At 40.9% G+C, this 22,515-nt stretch overlaps 1 protein-coding gene across 6 annotated transcripts in view; it reads right to left on the bottom strand.

The window, feature by feature from the left end:
• Window positions 1-22,515, bottom strand: part of ATG7 (autophagy related 7) — a 268,195-nt gene that overhangs the window by 145,742 nt on the left and 99,938 nt on the right. For 5 of the 6 annotated variants that reach the window (XM_050781456.1, XM_050781457.1, XM_050781459.1 and 2 more), the window contains one exon: window positions 20,933-21,013. In XM_050781456.1, coding sequence (XP_050637413.1) covers window positions 20,933-21,013 — 81 coding nt within the window. Of the gene's footprint in view, window positions 1-4,229; window positions 9,716-20,932; window positions 21,014-22,515 lie in introns of those variants that run through there. The other variant, XM_050781460.1, reaches the window with a different exon arrangement.

The following is a 22,515-nucleotide window of genomic DNA, read 5'->3' as shown; positions in this document are numbered from 1 at the left end:
TATATAAGAACATGCATGGCAGGCAAGTTCCATCCAGAAGGTTATAGTAAATTATTTTATACATTTCTCTCTCTCTCTAATCTGCATGGCTGTTGAGGTTATTCTCATAAACTAACTGGACATATCCCAGGTACAGGTTTGGTTTGACTCAAACAGTATTTCGGGCGGGGGAGGGAGGGGGTGCGGTTTGAAACAACACTTAAAAATCAGGTGCTCTGATATTAAAATTCAGATTTCCATCTACTCTTCAAGGGAAAAAAAAAATCAGAAAATATGGCAACATTATTCCCAACAGTCTGCAAGTAACAATCATCCAGAGTTGGGTTGCAGCTGCTCTACAGAGAGAACTTGAGCTCTAGTTGGCCATAGTCCCTATTTATTTTCTGTTGTCTTCAAGCTAATCCTCTCTGCTCACTTATTTATTGGCCTACCCCTATAGATTTGCGTATCTGGGCACTCAGCATAAGAGGGAACAGTTTCAGTTTCAAGAAGTTCATATACACTGGCTTAAATTAAGTATGGTATGGGTGGGTAAATTATTGAAAACTTATATTGGACTCAGTCTCTTACAGCCTAAGGTTGATGAGTTGTGTGATCTACCAGCAGGTTACCTCTACTAGTTGGAAATTCTTGTGTTAAGAGCCTTCAAGCCAGGATGAGCATTCTCTAGGCCAGGCACAGTAGCTCATGCCTATAATCCCAGCACTTTGGGGAGGCTGAGGAGGGCAGATCATGAGATCAGGAGATCAAGACCATCCTGGCTAACATGGTGAAACCGTCTCTACTAAAAATAGAAAAAATTAGCTGGGCATGGTGGCAGGCACCTGTAGTCCCAGCTACTTGGGAGGCTGAGGCAGGAGAATGGCTTGAACCCGGGAGGTAGAGGTTGCAATGAGCCGAGATAGCGCCACTGCACTCCAGCCTGGGCGACAGAGCGAGACTCCGTCTCAAAAAAAAAAAAAAGCCTTCATGCTGGGATGAGCATTCTCTGAAGGAGAGGTGTCAGGTTGTGACCCTTCCTGTCTGGCAAAAAGAATAGTGTAAATGATGGGCATGCCCGCAGAAGCATGCATGCAGAACACCTATTAATTATCTTAACATTTTTCATTGTGAAACAGAAAAGTAAAATAGTCTATAGGCTACATTGTAGTCTATATGCAATGTAGAGTGACCATCTATGTAACTATAACCCAGTCAAGAACATCAAAACATTACATCCGAAGTCCCTGTGGCTCACGCCTGTAATCCCAGCACTTTGGGAGGCTGAGGCAGGGAGATCACCTGAGGTCAAGAGTTCAAGACCAGCCTGACCAACATGGTGAAGCTCTGTCTCTACTAAAAATAAAAAATTAGCTGGGCGTGGTAGCTTATGCCTGTAATCCTGGCTACTCGGGAGGCTGAGGGCAGGAGAATCATCTGAGCCCGGGAGGTGGAAGTTACAGTGAGCCAAGTTTGTGTCACTGCACTCTAGCCTGGGCAACAGAGCGAGACTGTGTCTTGAAAGAAAAGAAAGAAAAGAAAGGTCACTTCTAAATTACAACTCCTTACTTACCTCTAAAAACCAGTGACTTATATGATAATTTCCCTACTTTTCCTTATAATTCTTCACCTAAATCTGCCTGCCTCCTTAACAGTATCACTTCATTTTGTCTTTTAATGTTGAACTATAAATTTATTCTTTTGCATCCGATTTGTATTTTTATTTTTTTGAGACAGTGTCTCACTTTATTGCCCAGGCTGGAATAGAGTGGTGCCATCTCAGCTCACTGCAACCTCTGCCTCTGGGGCTCAAGCAATTCTCCTGCCTCAGTCTCCTGAGTAGCTGGGACTATAGATTCAAGCCACCATACCTGGCTAATTTTTTATTTTTAGTAGAGATGGAGTTTCGCCACGTTGGCCAAGCTCGTCTCGAACTCCTGGCCTCAAGTGATCCACCTACCTCAGCCTCCCAAAGTGCTGGGATTACAGGCATGAGCCACCGTGCCCAGCCTGCACCTGATTTTTAAAACTTCAATGCTAAGATACATGTTAACTTTCCTTTTGCTCAGCCTTACCACAGGTTTAGCAATTTTACAGGTCTTTCTGCTGTTCTCTGTAATAATTTCTATCTTCTACTTGTTTGCATTTATTGTGTTGCTTTTCCCGACTTCTTGATACAAATATTTGCTCATTAATTTTGGGCCTGTTTTAAGGCTTTTTTTTTTTTTTTTTTTTTGACAAAGGCTCAAACTCACTCTGTTACCCACACTGGAGTGCAGTGGTGCAATCAGAGTTCACTATAACCTCAAACTCCCGGGCTTAGACAATCCTCCTGTCTCAGCCTCCAAGTAGCTAGGACTACAGGCATGTGCCGTAACACCTGGAAAATTTTTTTTTTTTTTGTAGAGACAGGGTCTTGCTGTGTTGTATAGGCTGGTCTCAAACTCTTGGCCTCAAGCGATCCTCCTACCTTGACCTCCCAAAGTGCTGAGATTACAGGCATGAGCCACATTTTTATTAAGTATTGCTTTCTCCATATCCTACAAATTTTGGTATATATATTTTTAATCATTTAGTTAAAATAGTTCTTAATTTCCATTATGTCATCCTTAATTAATGAGTTATTTAAAGTATATATCTGAATTTCCAAACATATGGGGATGATTTTCTAGTTATCCGTTTATTACTGATTTCTTGCATAATTACAGTGGAATCAGTACACATCTATATAATTTCACTCTGAAACTTGTTTAATGATCCCATCTATTCCAGCAAATTCTTGTAAAATATTATCTGTATGCTTGAAAAGAATGTATACTTCAATTAGGTGCAGTATTCTATGTGTTCACTAGAATATGCTTATTAACCATGTTAATCAAATTTTCATTAACCTTTCCTGATTTCTTTTGGTATCCTTTTTTCATCAATTACTGAGAATAATTCATTAAAATTTTTTTTTTTTTTTTTTTTTTGAGACAGAGTCTTACTCTGTCACCCAGGCTGGAGTGCAGTGGTGTGATTTTAACTCACTGCAACCGCCACCTCCCAAGTTCCAGCAATTCTCCTGCCTTAGCCTCCCAAGTAGCTGGGACTACAGGCACGTGCCACTATACCCAGCTAATTTTTGTATTTTTTAGTAGAGATGTGGTTTTCCCATGTCGGCCAGGCTGATCTCGAACTTCTGACCTCAAGTGATCCTTCCACCTCAGCCTCCCAGAGTGTTGGGATTACAGGCGTAAGCCACCATGCCCAGCCCAGAAATAAATGATTTATAATCACAGTAGAAAATTTTAATGAATTGGCTGGGCTCGGTGGCTCACGCCTGTAATCCCAGTACTCTGGGAGGCTGAGGCAGGTGGATCGCCTGAGGTCAGGAGTTCGAGACCAGCCTGACCAACATGGCAAAAACCCATCTCTATTAAAAATACAAAAATTAGTTGGGCAAGGTGGCGCACACCTGTAGTCCCGGTTACTTGGAGGCTGAGGCAGGAGAATCACTCGAACCTGGGAGATGGAGGTTGCAGTGACCCAAGATCGCACCACTGCACTCCAGCCTGGATGACTGAGTAAGACTCCATCTTCGGGGCAAGGGGGGAATCATTTCTGGTAGTTCTGTAAACTTTTTATATATTTTATAGACATATTAAATACATATAAATTTAGAATTCTATCTACCTGGCGAATTAAAAACCAATTATTATAAAGTAATTGTATTATAAAGTAATTAATGCTTTTTGCCTTAAATTCTGTTTTGTCTGATATTAATATAGCTACAGCAACTTTCTTGTGGTGTTTAAGTTTATTTTCACCTTATTTTTGAAAATTCAATACTAAAATACTATGATCTTATATCTTATTTTTAGTCATTCTGTATGTTTAAGATATATTGCTTGTATAACGCATATAAATTTTAAAATCTGGTTTGACAATCTTTCTACCACCAGCATTTAATCAATTATGTTTAATATAATTACTGATACATGTGGGTTTCAGTTTACCACCACTTCTTGTACATTGTATCTTGTACTTTTTTCTTCCTTTAAATTATTTTTATCATTCTATTTTTTCCTTTTTAGTCAAGAACTTATACAACTTTTCTGTTTGTTTAGTGTTTATTAATTACAACACATATCCTTGACTTATCTCAGTCAAGCATTAATTCATATCTTTAACCTCCTCCAAGACAATGCAAGAACCTTAGAAGAGACTAATTCCAATCACCTCCTCCAAATTTTTATGCTTTTTCTGTCTTGCATTTTATATCTTTTTTTTTTTTTTGAGACAGAGTTTTGTTCTGTAGCCCAGGCTGGAGTGCAGTGGCACCATCTCGGCTCATTGCAACTTCCACCTCTCAGGTTCAAGTGATTCTCCTGCTTCAGCCTCCTGAGTAGCTAGAATTATAGGTGTCTGCCACCACACCTGGCTAAAATTTTTTTTGTATTTTTTGTAGAGGCAGGGTTTCACTATGTTGGTCAGGCTTGTCTCAAACTCCTGACTTGAAGTGATCCGCCCACCTTGGCCTTAAATCTCTATTTTTAAAAAATCCCACTGAACACTGTATTGTCTTATACAGTAAATATCCATATGTTCATTTAGAGTTACCTACATTTTTTTCTTCTTTTGAGACAGAGTCTCGCTCTGTTGCTCAGGCTGGGGTACAGTGGCACAATCATAGCTCACCACAGCCTCCAACCTCTGGACTCAAGCAATCCTTCCACCTCAACCTCCTGAGTAGCTGGAACTACAGGCATGTGCCACCACACCTAGCTAATTTTTGTATTTTTAGTAAAGATAGGGTTTCACTGTGTTGGTAAGCCTGGTCTCAAATTCCTGACCTCAAGTGATGCACCTGACTCAGTCTCCCAAAGTGCTGGGATTACAGGCGTGAGCCACCGCGCCTTCCCTAGAGTTACCCCGTCTTTAACCACTTTCTATACTTTTTTTCCCCTATACTTCTGATTTAACATTTTGAATCACTTTCCTCCTACTTGCAGAGACCCAATAAAAGTCCTTTTTGTGTAAACATGCTAGTGGTGGACTCTGTTCTTGTCTATATAAAATACCTTTTATCCCTTCACTTTTACCTTTCCTTTATTTTTTTACTTTTTGAGCAGAGTCTTGCTCTGTTGCCCAGGCCGGAGTGTAGTGGTGCGACCTCCGCTTACTGCAAGCTCTGCCTGCTGGGTTCACGCCATTCTTCTGCCTCAGCCTCTTGACTAGTTGGGACTACAGGCGCCTGCCACCACACCTGGCTAATTTTTTGTATTTTTAGTAGAGAAGGGGTTTTACTGTGTTAGCCAGGATGGTCTTGATCTCCCGACCTCGTGATCTGCCCACTTTGGCCTCCCAAAGTGCTGGGATTACAGGCGTGAGCCACCGCGCCCAGTCCCTTTCTTGAACAGTATTTTCTGTTGGGTTTAAAATTCTGGGATGCATTTCTTTCCTTCAGCATACTAAAAAGGTTATTTCCACTGTCCTCTGGCTTACACTCTGCAAGTCAATCGTAAGCCTGATCATCATGCTTCAGAAGTTAATGTCTTTTTCCCATCCCCCGCTGCTTTTAAGATTTCTTTATATTCCATTTCCTGAGGTTTGATTATGAGTCTTGGTGTGGATTTAGTTTTATTTGTACTGTTATATATTTGTTTGGCTTCTTGGATTTGAGGCTTGAGGTTTTTCTTTGTTTCAAAAAGTTTATCTGTAATCCCATTCAATATTGCTATAAAAACATTCTTTCTCTTTTTCCAGGTTTCCAATTATGACTGTTAGACTTTCTCACTCTATCTTCTACCTTCTCTATTTTCCATCTTTGTGTATACAGTGCTTCACTTTGAACAGTTTCTTCTAACCTATTTTCCATTTCACTAATTTGCTCTTTAGCTGTATATAATTGCCTATATACCTATTCATTTTGTTTTTGAATTTTCAGTTCTCGATTTCAGTGTTTTAAATCTGAAAAGTCGTACTTTAGAGTTTCTAGTCCCCAATACAACTAAAGTTTGGGCTTTTACTTCCTTTAATGCTGTAAGAATAGTATTTCATAGTGTATGTCTAGTAAGTAGAATATCTAGAATCTCTGTATATCTGTATTTCTTTTGTCTTTGCTTCTGACAACTCTCACTTATGGTACCTTCTCTTCTTGTGTGCCTGTTACCTCTGCGGCTGCATATAATAACAGCAAAATTATCTATACAAATAATTTTAGGCCTAGGATCATATTTCCCTCTAAGATTTCATTGCTTTTACCTGGCACCTATGGGCATTCGCTAAATAGAATTATCGTAAAGCAAGTAGGCCTTAAGGTTTCTGGGCCACTTAGATTATGTGAAATTGTTACTGCCAATGTGAGGGATGGTTTACTTCAACTTCACCCTTACTCCTAGGTGTATCTCTCGATAGAGTTCCAACCCGAAGTGAAGAATGATTTATAAGGGCTCTCAGGCTTGAAAGGACCCAGACTACAAGTTTTATCTCCTTCACCTTGAAAGGACACTAAAAGTGTGGGCTCATGCTCTCAACTTCCTTTATCCTGATCAGCAAATGGCCATAAAACAAAAAATGGCCCTAATGCTAAGGCTTGCTCCTCTGTGCTTACCTTCTCTCTCAAAGCTCAACTCAATATCTCCTTATAATAGTGATTTGATGTTTAAGAAGATTTTTAGAAACAATTGATCCAGTTTCTTAAGGTGACTTCAGTAAGAGAGCTGGTTTGAATCACCTGGCCTATCACTAGTTAAGGTCGAAATCTCCCAGCATTCTGTTATATAATATATCCTTAGTATATGGTCTTACCTTGGCAATAACTGCCCCAAGGTGAAAAAGTTCTACGGTATTCTTTGAATAGTAATAGCTCTTCTTGGTAGTAACTTGCCCTTATAGTACAGAGGAACTATAAAGGATGAGAGTTCGTTCAAGTTATAGTTCCTCTAATTTACTCATTCTATGACCCTGGACAACGATTTGTGTACAAAATTGAGTGGGGGATACAACATCTCCACACATATTAGAATATCAAATGAAAGAATGCAAAAAAGCTTGAAAAGGCCTACAAAACTGGCCAGGCATGGTGGCTCATGCCAGTAATCCTAGCACTTTGGGAGGCCAAGGGAGGAGGACTGCTCAAGCTCAGGAGTTTGAGACTAGCCTGGGCAACATGGCGAAACCCTATCTCTACAAAATATACAAAAATTAGCCTGGTGTGGTGGTATGCACCAGTATTCCCAGCTACTTGCGAGGCTGAGGCACAAGAATCCCTTGAACCTGGGAGGCGGAGGTTGCAGTGAGCCAAGATCGTACCTCTGCACTCCAGCCTGCGCAACAGAACAAGACTGTCTCAAAAAAAAAAGATAAAAGAAAAAAACACCCCACAAAACTAACAAAAATTATCATTCTCTTCTCGCTTTTCTCTGCCCCATGGTGAGCCGTTCATCAATGGCTCTAAGACACCATGGCAGGCCAAAGGTCAGTTGACATTTCAGGTCACTCATGAACGGCTGGCAACATTATACAAGACACAATATTTTCAGGGTCAAATAAAGAGATAACTATTATCTGTATTTTTAAATATTTCTGAATACACAGTGTGAATGCATGCAAGTATATGGGAACACACCCAAACCCTTTCTCCTTCCCTCCCTTCCTCTTATGGATAGCTAGTTAGTATCTGAGGTACCCCAATCAGGAATGCATACCCCAGGTGTGGCTATTACAAAAGCATCAGTTACAGCTTTGGAATCTATACTAGAGGATTCCCTCACAAGTATAAAGGATGGTAGAAATAATTTTTCTGATGAAAATAGAATTCAATATATGTATGTGTTGGCTGGAAATACTGTACAGGATTCTCTTAACCTTGCATATATATGTGGATTATAAGAATCTGGCAAACCAGGCAGCCTAACACTCTCTACAGTGGCACTCTGGGCCTAGAACTCTGGTCCTGGGTCTGGACACTTAACAGAGGATTCCATCACCTGCGCCAATGAAAAGGTTAGATGTGTCCTGTATTGAGAATTTTTCTGCATCTGTTTCTACCTAACTTTTGATGTGAGATACATATCCAAAGGACAGGTTGGGGCTTTCCCCAGTCCACAGGAACATGCTGAATGACTAACTTTTGTGCCTGCTTGCTGATGTTCTTATCTGTGGCAAAATTTAGTCTGAGACTTGACTTTATTGTTACAGATCACCTGGTAGCATAACTTCTAATATAGGAAGTTACCAGTTTCTACCAAACAAAAAACTTGCACCATTAGGAGCCACAAAATCAGTTCAGCTCAGTTTGCAACAATTGTGGTGCATCAAATTTCCTAAATGAAGCCTGTTGGGACATAACCTCAAAGCAGGAATATTATGATTCTGATCAAGCTGATACACATACTTGCCATCCCAGGCCCTCCAAGAGAAAGGCTGTTTCTCTTCAGTGGGAAAACCACAGGAAGCTACAGAGACAGCCTTGGGGTGTGGGTTTTGCTGGGCTGGGGCGCCTGCCAAAAATACCATCGTTCTGTTTCTTGGCCCCTAGAATGCAATGATACCTAAGCTTTTTTTTTTTTTTTTTTTTTTTTTAAATGATTTCCCCCAAACCACCTGGACTCTGTATTCTACTCAAAATGATGTCATTTAAAGAATATCTGTATTCAAGGGACTGTATGGGAGGCAGCTACCCTGCTTCAAGTAAATGCAAACCAGAAATATTTGCATTTTCAAAACAGCACTGTCTTGGATTCTTAGCAGCTGCATGTCCCTGCCCTCCAAATGTTTTTTAAAATACTTAAGCTGAAAATTAACCAAAATGGGAGATGAACTATGTTTGTCATAAACAGTTTCTTGAGAAAAAGCTTTTAAACTCTCAACCCTCAGCCTGCATCTGTGTTAAAGGATACCTAGAAGTTGCTCTAGCCCATATGACTTTCAAGATGCTACAGTCTGAAACATGACCATAAGAAATACATTTCCTCTGGGTATCAGGATTCCCTTTTCCAAAGGACAAGATTCCCAAAGACAGCCTGAAGGAGCCTAACCAATCAGTCCTCGAAGCTGCTAAAAATTTAAAGTGAAATTATTTCCCCTGCTAAATAAGTACAATGGAATTCTATGCATATGAATTAACCCTACCACATCACTGTCTGAGAGATGATTAATATGGTAGAAAAGTGAACAAGAAGTTGGAAATCCTGGACTTTCATGTAATTTCTCTGAGCCTACTGCTTCTCTCCATCTGATAGACTGGGAAGCGCTCTTGATAGCCAATTCATAGGACACTGGAAAGGAATACTGGGAAAACATCCATAAAGTGATGCCAAAGGAACAGAGAAATGCTGTAGCACTTGAAAAGATTAAACCAAGTCCTCCCTGCCCATGTTGCACTGGCTTCCAACCCATTTATAGCTGCGGTAGAAAGAACAAGATGATTGAGGCTGTAAAAAGGCTTCCAAGAAGCAATGTGGGACAGGGACAAGAACCGCTGTGCTGGCAGGCAGCAGGCATGACCCTGAGCCCAGCACTGCCATGCTGGTTCTCTTCTGTCCCTGCCTCTAAAGAGAAATTCAGAGGGAACACAGACAAGAAACCTCTCCCAAGATTTATGCTAGCTCATCTAAAGTCGTAGGCTTAACATTGGCCACAGATACCTGCACAGATCTTCAGCCTCCAGGAAATGAGAATTCATCCTTCCCCATCAGTGCATGCTTCGGGGAACGTGAACTCAGCTTCATTTTGGTTAATAATTAAGCTCCTAGATTTACAGCCGACATGAAAAGAAAAGGGAAAAGGAAAGAAAAAGACAAAGAATCTAAAAACCTGCACATTAGTATTTGCTCACATCTTGAGGCCAGGCCCTTTTCTGTTCCCCTCCTTTTTTGTCAACTTCTAAAGATGGAAAGTTTTTTATGGCTGTAAATGACAAAAATGAGTGTATTCAGGAAGGGAAATGGGAATGGCACCTGATCTCTGTTCAGACAAAGGAGCAATGGAAAACACTGACAGAGTGCCAACTACATGACACCCATCGCACGAGCTCTTATTCCATCTTCATGGCTACGGTACTGCAACTACTTTATACCTGAGGAAACTGAAGCTCAAACTTTGCGATACTTGCGTAAGGTCACACGGTTAGTGGGTAGCAGATAAAGCCAGTGCTCACTGCTGCTGCACTAGCCATATCAAAATGTCCTGCCAGCTTTTAGCTCAAAAGATAGGATACTCTTGAATTCTCTTCTGACATTCTCACTTGTTCACACCCATGTGCCATTTTAAGCCTTGCAGTACTTTAAAACAGTTTAAAATTTTCCTGCAAATTCCTCATTCTCTTTATTCACAACACACAGCTTCAAATTACTTTCCGGAAAAAAAAAAAAATCAAACCCACCCACAAAGCTCAAAAAGGTACCACAGCTGAGGCTATCACGAGGAAAATACTGTGAGAGTGGAAGCAATTTCCCAAGGAGAACATATCAAACTAGCACAGCCTAACAGAAACATGCAGTCAACCCCAGGGAGCACTGTGAAAGGGTCCATTTGTTGGGACTGCAGTCCTTTTGCTGAGTGGGATAGGATGACATAGGTCTCATTTTCCAGGTATACTTTCAGCTCCTATTGGAATATTCTCAAAAATAGCAACTAGTGAGTGATTAGACAAAGATAGCAGATATTGTTAAATCAAACTCTTGCTCCTCCAGTAGAGCTGGGAGACACACATGTTTTTGTTTTCTTACTCTGACATTAGTCTATTAGCAAGTCATTTTGCACTCTTTTAAAAATCTGTGTACCTTATGATTAAAATCAATCTTCCTTATCAGTCTGGTCAAATTGAACTAATGAAAATATTGTACATAGGCGTATTAGCAATTTTATGGAAGGTTTTACTCAGGCAACAAATAAATGGTCTCCTTTAAGAGCGATGTTGATTGAGCTCACATTCCACTTTTGGGATAGGTAGGAGGTTTCAGCACAACAGTGAGTAATTACAACTTGCCTCAATCCCCACTTTCGTTACCCTCTCCCTTCAAGGCCCTTTGTGGAAGAGCTGACATATAAAGAAAGGAAAATGCAAAGTACAACTGAGAACTAAGAGAAATCCCAATTTTTCCCAGGCCTTCACACATAACACAAAAATATGATTTTGCATGGATTTCTCTCCCAAGTTGGAAGGCCAATAGAGTTCTTTAAAATATCCAAATGCTCAGTGAATCCAGAGTTAATTACAAAGACACCTTAGTGGCCTAGACTTATACCAACAGGTGAGTTCAGATTACGATTCAACACACGCTCCACAGTAGTCCTCGTGGGAGGCTGAGCATATATTCCAATGATACTGCCCTTACCCAAGACTCTGCTGAATGCACACTTGTATACTGTCAAGATGGCTCCTCTAATTTGCAAAACTTGCTCATGTGTATTCTCCCACTGACTGTTCACATTTGGCACACTTGCAGTAGCTTAAGGCCCACGCAGGTGGTATTTTCCCATTTTAGTCTGATGGCTGTAAATTCAAGATGTCTAACTTTGGTATGTGATTTAACCAGTCACATTAGATATTCTAGAGAAGAGAACCATGTAGGTTTTTCTGTCTTAAAAAAAGCACTAACAAAACTTTCATCATGAAAGAATTATGTAAAACTAGAGAAGGTCAGACACTCTAGAAAACTATGACTAAGTTCATATCACTATCATAAATACAATATAAGATGTTATATGAACGAAACATAAGGGTAACTTCAGGAATAAGACATTCTCAAACAGTTATTTCACATCTCCTTTTTGTTTTTTTTTTTTGAGACAGGGTCTCTCTCTGTTCCCCAGGCTGGAGCACAGTGGCACCATCTCGACTCACCGCAACCTCCGCCTCCTGGGTTCAAAGATTCTCCTGCCTCAGCCTCCCAAGTAGCTGGGATTACAGGCACACACCACCACGTGTGGCTAATTTTTTTACTTTTAGTAGAGACAGGGTTTCGCCATATTTGGCCAGGCTGCTCTCAAACTCCCAACCTCAGGTGATCTGTCCCCCTCAGCCTCCCACAGTGCTGGGATTACAGGCATGAACCACCATGCCTGGCCTATGTTTAGGTATTTAAAACAATCTATTTAAGTAGTGATATATGTATTGTATAAAGCCTGTGTAAGAGCTCACATGTCCATAAAAGCTTTCCCAGTTCCAGCTGATGGTTCCCTTGTTTTAGCAGCTAGGTAGCATTTACAAGTCCATGTTCCTCCCTCCCTATCTTACAAAGTTATTGAGGGTATAGGCAAGAGGATAAAGATGAACGTACTATATAAATAAAAAAAAGAAAGAAGGGGCCGGGCACAGTGGCTTACACCTGTAATCCCAGCACTTTGGAAGGCCGAGGTGGGCGGATCATGAGGTCAGGAGATCCAGACCATCCTAGCTAACACAGTGAAACCCTGTCTCCACTAAAAATACAAAAAATTAGCCGGGCGTGGGGGCGGGCGCCTGTAGTCCCAGCTACTCAGGAGACTGAGGCAGGAGAATGGCATGAACCTCCCCGGGAGGCAGAACTTGCAGTGAGCCGAGATGGCGCCACTGCACTCCAGCCTGAGCGAGACTCCATCTCCAACAAAAAAAAAAAAAAAAAAAAAAGAAGGAACATGAACAGTGGCTAATCAATGCACCCTACTAGCAGAGGGAGAACTAACCCTTTGAACTCTGAGCAAAGTTAGTACTGTCCTCCAACACCCAGTTGAATACAGCTGGGCCTAAAGAAATGAAATAGTTGATCAAGAGACTACACAATCTCAGACACAAAAACTAGTGGCAAATCAGCCCCTGCATCTACCTTTACTACTGTTGAGGAAAAGGAGTCCCCAGAGAGAGATGGTGAGTTCCCAAAGCCATAGGGGCAGCCATGGTGGGACTGGTTGCAACTCTAATATCCCAGTATCTCATCTAGGAGAGCTTGGGAGTGGTACCAAAGAAACACTCAGAGCAATGGTGCTTTACTAGGATCCGCAGGCACATTTCAGGGACTTCATGAAGCCTCTGGAATTGTCTGTAAAACTGCATGGCTTTGCGGTTTTTGTTGTTTTTGCTTTTTTTTTTTTTTTTTTTTTTTTTTTTTTGCTCTGTTGCCCAGGCTGGAGCGCACGATCTCCACTCACTGCAAGCTCTGTGTCCCAGGTTCACGCCATTCTCCTGCCTCAGCCTCCTGAGTAGCTGGGACTACAGGCGCCCACCACCATGCCTAGCTAATTTTTTGCCTTTTTAGTAGAAACAGGGTTGTACCGTGTTAGCCAGGACGGTCTCAATCTCCTGACCTCGTGATCCACCTACCTTGGCCTCCCAAAGTGCCGGGATTACAGGTGTGTGCCACCACACCTGGCCGGCTTTGCATTTTTAAGGGGAACAGTGGTGACTGCTTTCATCAGTCTGAACATAATCCATGACTCAAAAATATTTAAGAATAGGCTGGGGGATAAGACTAGAAGTGAATGAGATTAATTCCAAACTAAAAGGAACCCAATTTTTCAATACCCTGAAGACTATGCTTGGGCCAGGCTGCCAATGGAACCATCTAAGGAGAACACAGCCCTAAACTTTCTGGTCTGAGTGGCAAAAGGGATCCTGTAAGAAAAAATCTGTCTGGGAAAACTAGATGTGTTTGTGACCACAGGTGACAGGGAAAGGAGTAATCATCACAAGCTCTAATTACTAATTAGGTGGTCTTAAAAACCACAGGTCAAAGTAACGAGCAAGGCCGTGTTCTCTGGAATCATGGAAAAGGTTTTGGCTGTCATTGTCAAGAGACATGAATGCAAGGTTTCTGCAGCCTTTCAAAGCCAGGGCAGCCTTGGCCTTCAAATCCCTGATTCAATCCCTCCCATTATACCTGTGTGTGGACAGTGAGCCCAGAAAAGGCTGCATGTACCTCAAGAGACCTAATGCGATCACAGGGGTCTTTGTTTTCTTATTTCTGATGTCAACACCAGTCCCAGGAGTGGGCAAAGGCCTTGGTACTTGGCCACAGGGAACTGGATACACGTCAGCCATTGTAATTTCCCTGGGAAACAGAAAATATTTTCCCCACTCTATGGATGAGGAAATAGAAGCAAAGGGAGAAACGTCCAAGGTTTTTCAAGGCAGTGAAGAGCCAAGAGTTCTGAGGTTAAGGCTTGTAGCTAAATACTCCTCACCAGCTCTGGCTGTATATTCCATCTCCTTTTGGGAACCAAGAAGTTCTAGAGATTGGAGAAAACACTAGTTGCTAAGGACAAGATGTGGGATACATTTTACACCACACAACCATACATATGGAATCCATCATACATTAAAATAGAAGATTTGAGGCCTTGCTGGGTAAATGAGATAGGAAAAGAGAACCTGGGGGTTACTCATCATTTTCCAAATCAGAGATTTATATCCCTTTTGGAAAGGAGAAGGAAAATCTGGCTGTGGCCCAGTTTTGAGTAATATTTGCCACTGAGAAGCTGTATGCAAAGATTCCTGGCACAGGCTGTGGAGAGCTCTTCCGATTGGGCTCTGGCCAGTCCTTGTAAATGATTGAGATTTAAAACCCTATCAAATCTGAGAAGCAGGGAGTATCCTCAATACAGCACCATAAATCTCTTATAGTAGAAATGTTCAGGGGAAAATGATGTCTATGTATAGCTATATACATATACATATATATTTTACATCAAGAAGTGTCGATATCACCAATTAACAGTGATCTAAATGGCTGGATCGTGGTTATTTTCTTAAATATGTTTTCTGATTTTTCTGCAATTAACAATCCATTGCTTGTGAAATAAAGGAAATATAAAATATAAAAGCTAATAAAGTGTCAATAGAGAGCCAGAACTTATCTCATTCAACTGACTCACTGAAGAAAAGAAATGGAGGCGGGCAGAGTGGGGGAGCACCTTGGTTGTGGTCACTTGGCAGTCCAGCAAGGGATGCAGAGCCAAGACCCTGGAAATCCCCTGACTTCCTGCCTTCCACACCACCCTGCTGCAGCTGCTGGATTCCTTAGGTTAGGAAACCCCCTAAAAAGCTCGGTGCTAGGTGAGCAAGAGTTTTACATGGAATTGTAAAATTCAAAACAGCAGCTTTAAGCGTTAGACAACATATACCAGATTCCAACTCTAAGGATGGCCAAAATTAGAACAGCACTCACAAAGACAAGAGGACGATTTGCAGAAAATTGGTTATCCCAGGCTCAGCCACAACTGCTCTACTGAACAACTTCATAACTGTGCCATGTCTTGTTGTCTCTGGCTGTTATACACGCAATTCTCCACCGCCTGGAATTCCTCGTGTTCTCTCCCCCAGGTGTTTCTAGAAACTCCTACTTGACCCTTTAACATCAACTCAGAAGTCATCCTCTGCAAGGCCTTCCCGGGTCATCCACATTTACAAAATTAATTGGATGCCATAACAAGAGGACAGACCTCGCTGTAGGGCATTTCATAACGGAACAGATCATTACTGGCTTATGAGTCTGTCTCACCCTCTGGACAGTGTTCCTTGAGGACAGTGGCTATTTTAATCATCTTTGTATCTCTGGCACACGGCAGGGACTCAAATGTCAGTTGAATTAAATGAATGTCTGCTAACAGACACATGGTAACAATTTAACCCTTCCTTTCAAATCTATGATTTGCCTTTCTGTCTTCTAAGTGGTGCATTTGCAAAGCCCTTAGGTGACAAGTTACTTTGGGACAGAGGTTTCTCTTAAAAAACATTTAAGTAGCTGGCCGGGCACGGTGGCTCACACCTGTAATCCCAGCACTTTGGGAGGTCAAGATGGGCAGATCACAAGGTCAAGAGATTGAGACCATCCTGGCCAACATGGTGAAACCCCGTCTCTACTAAAAATACAAAAATTAACTGGGCATGGTGGCACATGCCTGTAGTCCCACCTCCTCGGGAGGCTGAGGCAGGAGATTCACTTGAACCCAGGAGGCAGAGGATGCAGTGAGCTGAAATCATGCCACTGTACTCCAGCCTGGCAACAGAGGGAAACTCTGTCAAAAACAAACACACACCCCTATTTAAGTAGCTAAGTTGACTTTTGGTATTTCATGCTTCTTTTTGGTGGGGGCTTGGAGGCATGGGCATGACTTGCTCTGTCGCCCAGGCTAGAGTGCCATGGCATGATCTCAACCTCCTGGGCTCAAGGGATCCTCCCACCTCAGTCCCTCAAGTAGCTGGGACTACAGGCATGTGCCACCACACCTGGCCAATTTTTGTATTCTTTGTAGAGACAGGGTTTCACCACGTTGCCCACGCTGATCTCGGACTCTTAGGCTTGGGGGATCTGCGCACCTCAGCCCCGCAAAGTGCTGGGATTACAGGTGTGAGCCACCATGCCTAGCCTTTCATGCTTCATAAGTAACAAGAAAATATGATAGAAGAAAGGTAGGATTATATAATATCAAAAAATAAATGGGCAGGCTGGCTATGACAAAGGCCAAAACAAAGTATGATATACCAGCTGACATTTATTATTCCTACCCAACCCTTACCCTATCACTCTTCAAGACATATGCCCAGATACACACAGAAAGCTAATAGCATCACTTTGAGGAGTTTAATCATAACCCATCAACAGAAGAACCTACTGCACTGGCAACACCAGAATGAGTGTATTATTAGGGTTGCTAATCACTAAAATCTCAAGATCAGGTTTCTGGGCACATCTTGCTACATCTGCGCGGGTCCCAGATGGTAGGCAAACCAAGTTTGGAGCCTGATTCTTCATAACAGGCTGTTCCTGCAATATTACAAAGGTTGCAACAGAATTGTGCAACAAGAGCAAGAATACTCTGCATGCAGTCTCCTCTAGCACAGTCCTGCTCCTGACTCTGCAGGTCTGAAAAAAGGTTTTGGTCAACTTCTGGGTCCCAGAAACAAGGCTATTATTGCATAGAACACCTGAAGGTGCCTAGCTTTACTCCTTATAGAGAAGGACTAGTCATAATATACAACATACTTCCCCTTCCACCAGAATTGACTGGGAAAGGGTACCTTGGAACTTTCTGGAGTGAGGGCAGAACTCTAATATCTTGATGGGAAGAGTGTGGGTTAGTATACATTTGTTAAAACTTAGAGTTGTTTTAAGATTCATACATTTCACCATATATAAATTTTACCTAGAAAAAAAGAACTATGCACAAATAGGAACTCTAGGTTCTAGGTTTATTTTCTGTAGTAGTATGGGCTAGCAATTTTGAAACTACTTCCTGTGTATTCTAGACTTCAGCAAGTAAGTAAATATATCCAGGATAGGGCTGGGCGCAGTGGCTCACACCTGTAATCCCAGCACTTTGGGAGGCCGAGGTGGGCACATCACGAGGTCAGCAGTTAGAGACCAGCCTGAGCCAACAGAATGAAACCCTGTCTCTACTAAAAATACAACAAATTAGCCAGGCATGGCGGCGAGCGCCTGTAATCCCAGCTATTTGGGGAGCTGTGGCAGGAGAATCACTTGAACCTGGGAGGCGGATGGAGGTTGCAGTGAGCCAAGATCGCAGGTTTCTCACTGTTGAAGGTAGTCAGAAATATGGAAAACGAAAAAGTAGCATCACCAAAAGGGATATAATATATATAACTCCCGACATGAGGAGACAGCATCACTTCTTTGGTATTCCTACCAAAAATTCATAACCTGCATCGAATCATAGGGGAACATCAGACAAATCCACATTGAGGGAAATTCTACAAAAATAACTGGCAAAATATCAAAACATCAAAGAAAGACAAAGGAAGATGAAGTAACTTTTCCAGATTGAAGGAAGCCAGAGACACGACAACTAAATGCGATGTTTGATCCTCAATTGGATCCTGGTCTGGGAGGAAAAAACCTATAATGAACATTAACTGGTATAAACAACAACACTGAATACACAGACTGTGGATTAGAAAATACTATTGTGCAAACATTAAACTGCCTGAATTTGATAAGGGTAAAAGGGTATTGTGTTTAGGTAAGAGAATGTCTTTGTTCTTTGGAATTTACATTGAAGCATTCAGTTATAAAGGATCACAATGTCTCCAACTTACTCTCAAAATTTCAAGAAAAAAATGGGGGAGGGGAAGGGAAGGAGGAGGGATTGGAGGAGGACAGCACATGTGCATGGGGCAAAATGTTAACAATGGATGAATGTAGGTAAAGTGCATACCGGAGTTGCTTGTACTATTCTTGCAATGTTTCTATTAAGCTTAAAATTGTATCAAATAGAAAGTTACCCAAAAATACTCTATTGCCAAAAAATATTTAGGTGAGAGTCTAACAATAACAAAGTAATTTAATGTACTACAGGAAATTCTTCCAGGAATATTGATTTTAAAAATTGTACTTTTCCCTCTGGTAGTAATGCCACAATACTCTAGTTAGCTTGGAATTTCTTTGTAGAAGTAAAGAGCAACTCACATAAACTTCAAATAAGGTCTTTTGAAATTTCATTGACAAATACCATCTGTTTAGAAAGTTCTGCAAGACAGTAAGTAGAAACTGGAATGAAAGTGACTCCTCACCACCCACCTCTCCCCACCATTCTTCAGTATTTTTCCCCTAAGATGGAACAATTCACCTTCTTATGTGCCAACCTAAGATCAAATAGGATAAGAAATGATTTGTGGGTAAATGTTCCAACTTTTCTGCTTTAGAAGCAAAGCACTGTATTCTTCCCCATCTCAGGCTACGTAGAGAGCTCTCGCTCGTGTGTACGTGTGCTCTCTCTCTCTCTCTATATATATGTATGTATATAATGGTATTGCTTTGTTTTTAATAAATAAGGTAATGAACAAGTGTTTTACTATCCAGCAGAACTTATTCTACTTCCCCAATCTGTCTCTATTTGTGGTTAAATCAAGACACAAGCATGGCCTTGATCCTGGTGGGGAGGAGGAAACATACTGAAAACTACCAAAGGAAAAAATTACTTCATGAATGTCAAAGGATACATTTTTAAAAGTCATTTTTAGCCCCAAAGAATCTTTTGAAACAATAACAACTATGACATGACTCTGTATAAAATGTATTATGCTAAATACACATTAAGAAAAATTCACATACAAAGAAATGAAAATGTAATTGGATTTGTCATTTTGAAGTATTAATATTGGGTTTGTAGATAATAGAGAATGACAATCTCCTAAGCGAATAAAGAAGGTAGCCAAGTAAGTAAATGCTGCATTTCTACTGTAAGGAAATACGTGCACCAATGAAGCAACCTTTCCAGCACAAAAGAAATTTAATACCCAGACCACATGAAAAGTGATCACTATGGGAATAGCACAGCTGTTAAAATCCAAGTCAGTTTTTATTAAATCGTCCAACATGTTTATGTAAAGCAGGACTCTCAGAATAATCACCAAGAGGAAATAATTTTGCTAACAAAAAAGTGATACCTGTATTTAATTTAAAGCTTACAATAAGTGTGAAAGAAAAATGCTAAGCTATTCTCTTTTAAAGTATATAAGGAATGCCCAGTTAGTTGGTATGCTTGTGATTCTTTTATAAACAGTATCTCAAAGGCTAATTTAATTAGAAATAGAACAAAAAAGAATGAGTGTTTGCATTTCACTTAAAGAACCCAATTATCTTTATTTCATTGACTAGCCAGACCAACATAAAGCTATAGAACACCTTCTGGCACCTGTGCCAAATGATTTCAGTATGAAAATTAATACTGCCAAGTTATTTGGAGACCAGTTAGCTCAACCATTCAAAGAAAAAAAAATCTGCTCCACTAAAGATGTAGTATATAATCCTAAAACTTGCATTTCTGAAGATGGAGGTGCATGCAGACAGACATCCTTGAGGCCCTGGCTTGAGCAGATATATCTTAAAGGAAACTACAGAAAGAATGGGTTCATGGGTAACTACTGACAAAGTCTAAGCCTGAAATCTCAACATAGGCACTTGGGATGCATAATAAAATAGGCTTAATTTACTTTGGAAGCAAAAAGAAAATAATTACTCTAAATTTTTGAGCATCTAAATGTAACCAAATTTATCAACATTGCTTGTCAATTCTACATTCAGTTTTTTAGAGAAACTGGTCAGGATTGTGCTTCCCATAAAATATAGCCCAAGTACAGTTTTCAAAGGAAGCTTGTCAACTCAGAATAGAGAAAAACGTCCCTAAAATTCTCTTTCTTCCACAGTGGCAGACGATGAAGGCTACACAGAAAAATAGTCCCAAATTATAACTGAGAAGCCACAGTTGGGGATTAGTGGCCAACAACATTATTTTGTATAGTACTTCAACATGAAAATCTTTACTTATCAGCAATCATGAGCCTTAAAAGCCCAGGTCAAGTCACTGGGCATTAGAAGTCTGAATGGGACACTTGAAAGGAAATCAGCTATCACATACAGTGTACATGTAAAAGTCACTCAGACGGTATCTGAAAGCCTATTAAAACATGAGATGCCATCACTGTAGTTTTGCGATATATCAGCCGTTTCCCATTATGATGGCTAACATACTGGCTCTATTTTTAGAGCTTCTGGAAAGATCAAAGCTGAAGAGGCCCTTTTAGTGGCTCCCCATCCAGACCCCTAATCTCTGTTTACTTTTTCTTTGTAATTATGTGGATCTGCAGAAGACGCATAGCCAGGGCTGCCTCACTCTCAGAGTAATGCTTTAAAAAATTGCTCTGTGAGGGTCCCTGCTAGGAGGGAACCCTCTGGGGAGGAACAAAGAGCAGTAAAGTTCAAATTCAAGACAAAATTAGCATGATGTAAGTATTGATACAGAGTTGAAATATTCTAACTCGTCTCCCTACACATTTTCTCAGGCTGGTTTTAAACCACTGTGAGAATGAATACACATCCATGAAAACAAAGTCCTTTCTGAGTGCTTAGACCCCACCCTTCCCCCACAAAAAGCTCTTAGTTGGTTTCAATGGCTCTAGCTGGTGAGGCTGTGGTCAAATGTTGACCCGCTCACTTTTAAAAACAAGTCCCTCCAATACAAAATGACTTACTTTGGAAGAACAAGCTGTACATTTGTCAAATGCCAGGCTGACGGGAAGGACATTATCAAACCGTGACAGAAATCCCCGGATCTAAAAACAAAACAAAACAATTCACATCAAACACACAATGACCACATCTATGAAATGCATGTCTGGTTTCTGACAAGTAGGAAATGATTAATATGGCGGCCCAGATAGAGATTATGAGCAAAATAAGTTCGAAATGAGTATTTTCCCTTGTAATCAGTTTGCAGAAGAACTACATTAAGTTCTTTACTCCATTAGGAGCCAGGGCTTACAAGCTTTTCAAATATTTCTGACCTAAAAACAAACTGACTGTAAAATACAAAATGCAAGCTGTAGTATCTAAAGTATTAACAAATGTCTTCCAAAATGTAACAGGTCCACTGGTATACTCAACAATTAGCTCCCACGTGTGTTCTAGTGAATATGGGATAAATACACATTTCTACGACATGATTTTGGGTGGGGTCTCACAAGGAAAGACGGCTTGGGGACTGTGGAAGGCAGAAATAGCCCTAAGCATATATCCAGTTATTTGCTTAATTTGGAACAGACAGAGATAAAATGTAAAACATCATCAGATTTATGGGGAAACAGCACCACCTTGAGCATAAACTTCTGGACTACAACTGAGTTACATTTCCAGAGTACCAGCTATAATTAGGTTTCACAAACTATGATTGTAGTAATTTATTCAGAACATTATACCTCTATATACTATACTTACACCAAAGGGGGAGTTTTAAGCTGTTCTATATATCATAAAAATACGAATGGTAAAATCTCTGAAGTCTCCATAGGACTCAACGTTTACAATCAACAACACAAATCTTATGAGTTAATTTATTTGACCTTTCAAATTCCCCATTTTATGTTGAAAAACCTCAGGCTCAGGAAGAGTGGCAACTTGGCTCAGGTAAACAGTAAGTAAGGGAGCCAAGACTCAAAAATGGACCTCCTGATGCAAATCTGGCCCAGGTCTGAACTTCCCTCCCTCTCAGAATATCACAGCGTTTGTCTTCAACACTAGGTCTCCTCACAACTTTAACACTCTCACTTGAATAGAACAAAAAACCCTATCTACCACCCTTTAGCCATCCTTTTAACACCATGCCCTTTCCCTCAAACCCCCACCCCCCAAAACACAAACAAAAAACTTGACAAACTCTTTAAAGAAAAAGGCTTTCTGAGTTTTGGATAACTCCATCCGATGTTCACACTATAATAGTGTTGTTTGCACATACTTATCTCAGGAAAAAAATCTAACCTGGAAAAAAATGCCTACGGTATTTTTTTTATTTTTATTTTTTTTCTGAGATGGAGTCTCGCTCTGTCGCCCAGGCTGGAGTGCAGTGGTGTGATCTCAGCTCACTGCAACCTCTGCCTCCCAGGTTCAAGTGATTCTCCTGCCTCAGCCTCCCAAGGAGCTGGGGTTACAGGTGCGTACCACCACACCCAGTTATTCTGTATTTTTAGTAGCGATGGGGGTTTTGTCATGCTGTCCATGGCATGTCCAAACTCCTGACATCAGGTGACCCACCCGCTTTGGCCTCCCAAAGTGCTGGGAG

This window comes from Macaca thibetana, chromosome 2, assembly GCF_024542745.1.
Source record: "Macaca thibetana thibetana isolate TM-01 chromosome 2, ASM2454274v1, whole genome shotgun sequence".
Classification (NCBI taxonomy): Eukaryota; Metazoa; Chordata; class Mammalia; order Primates; family Cercopithecidae; genus Macaca; species Macaca thibetana.
The sequence above is the reverse complement of the archived record's forward strand: the minus strand, read 5'-3'. Positions and strand labels throughout refer to the sequence as shown.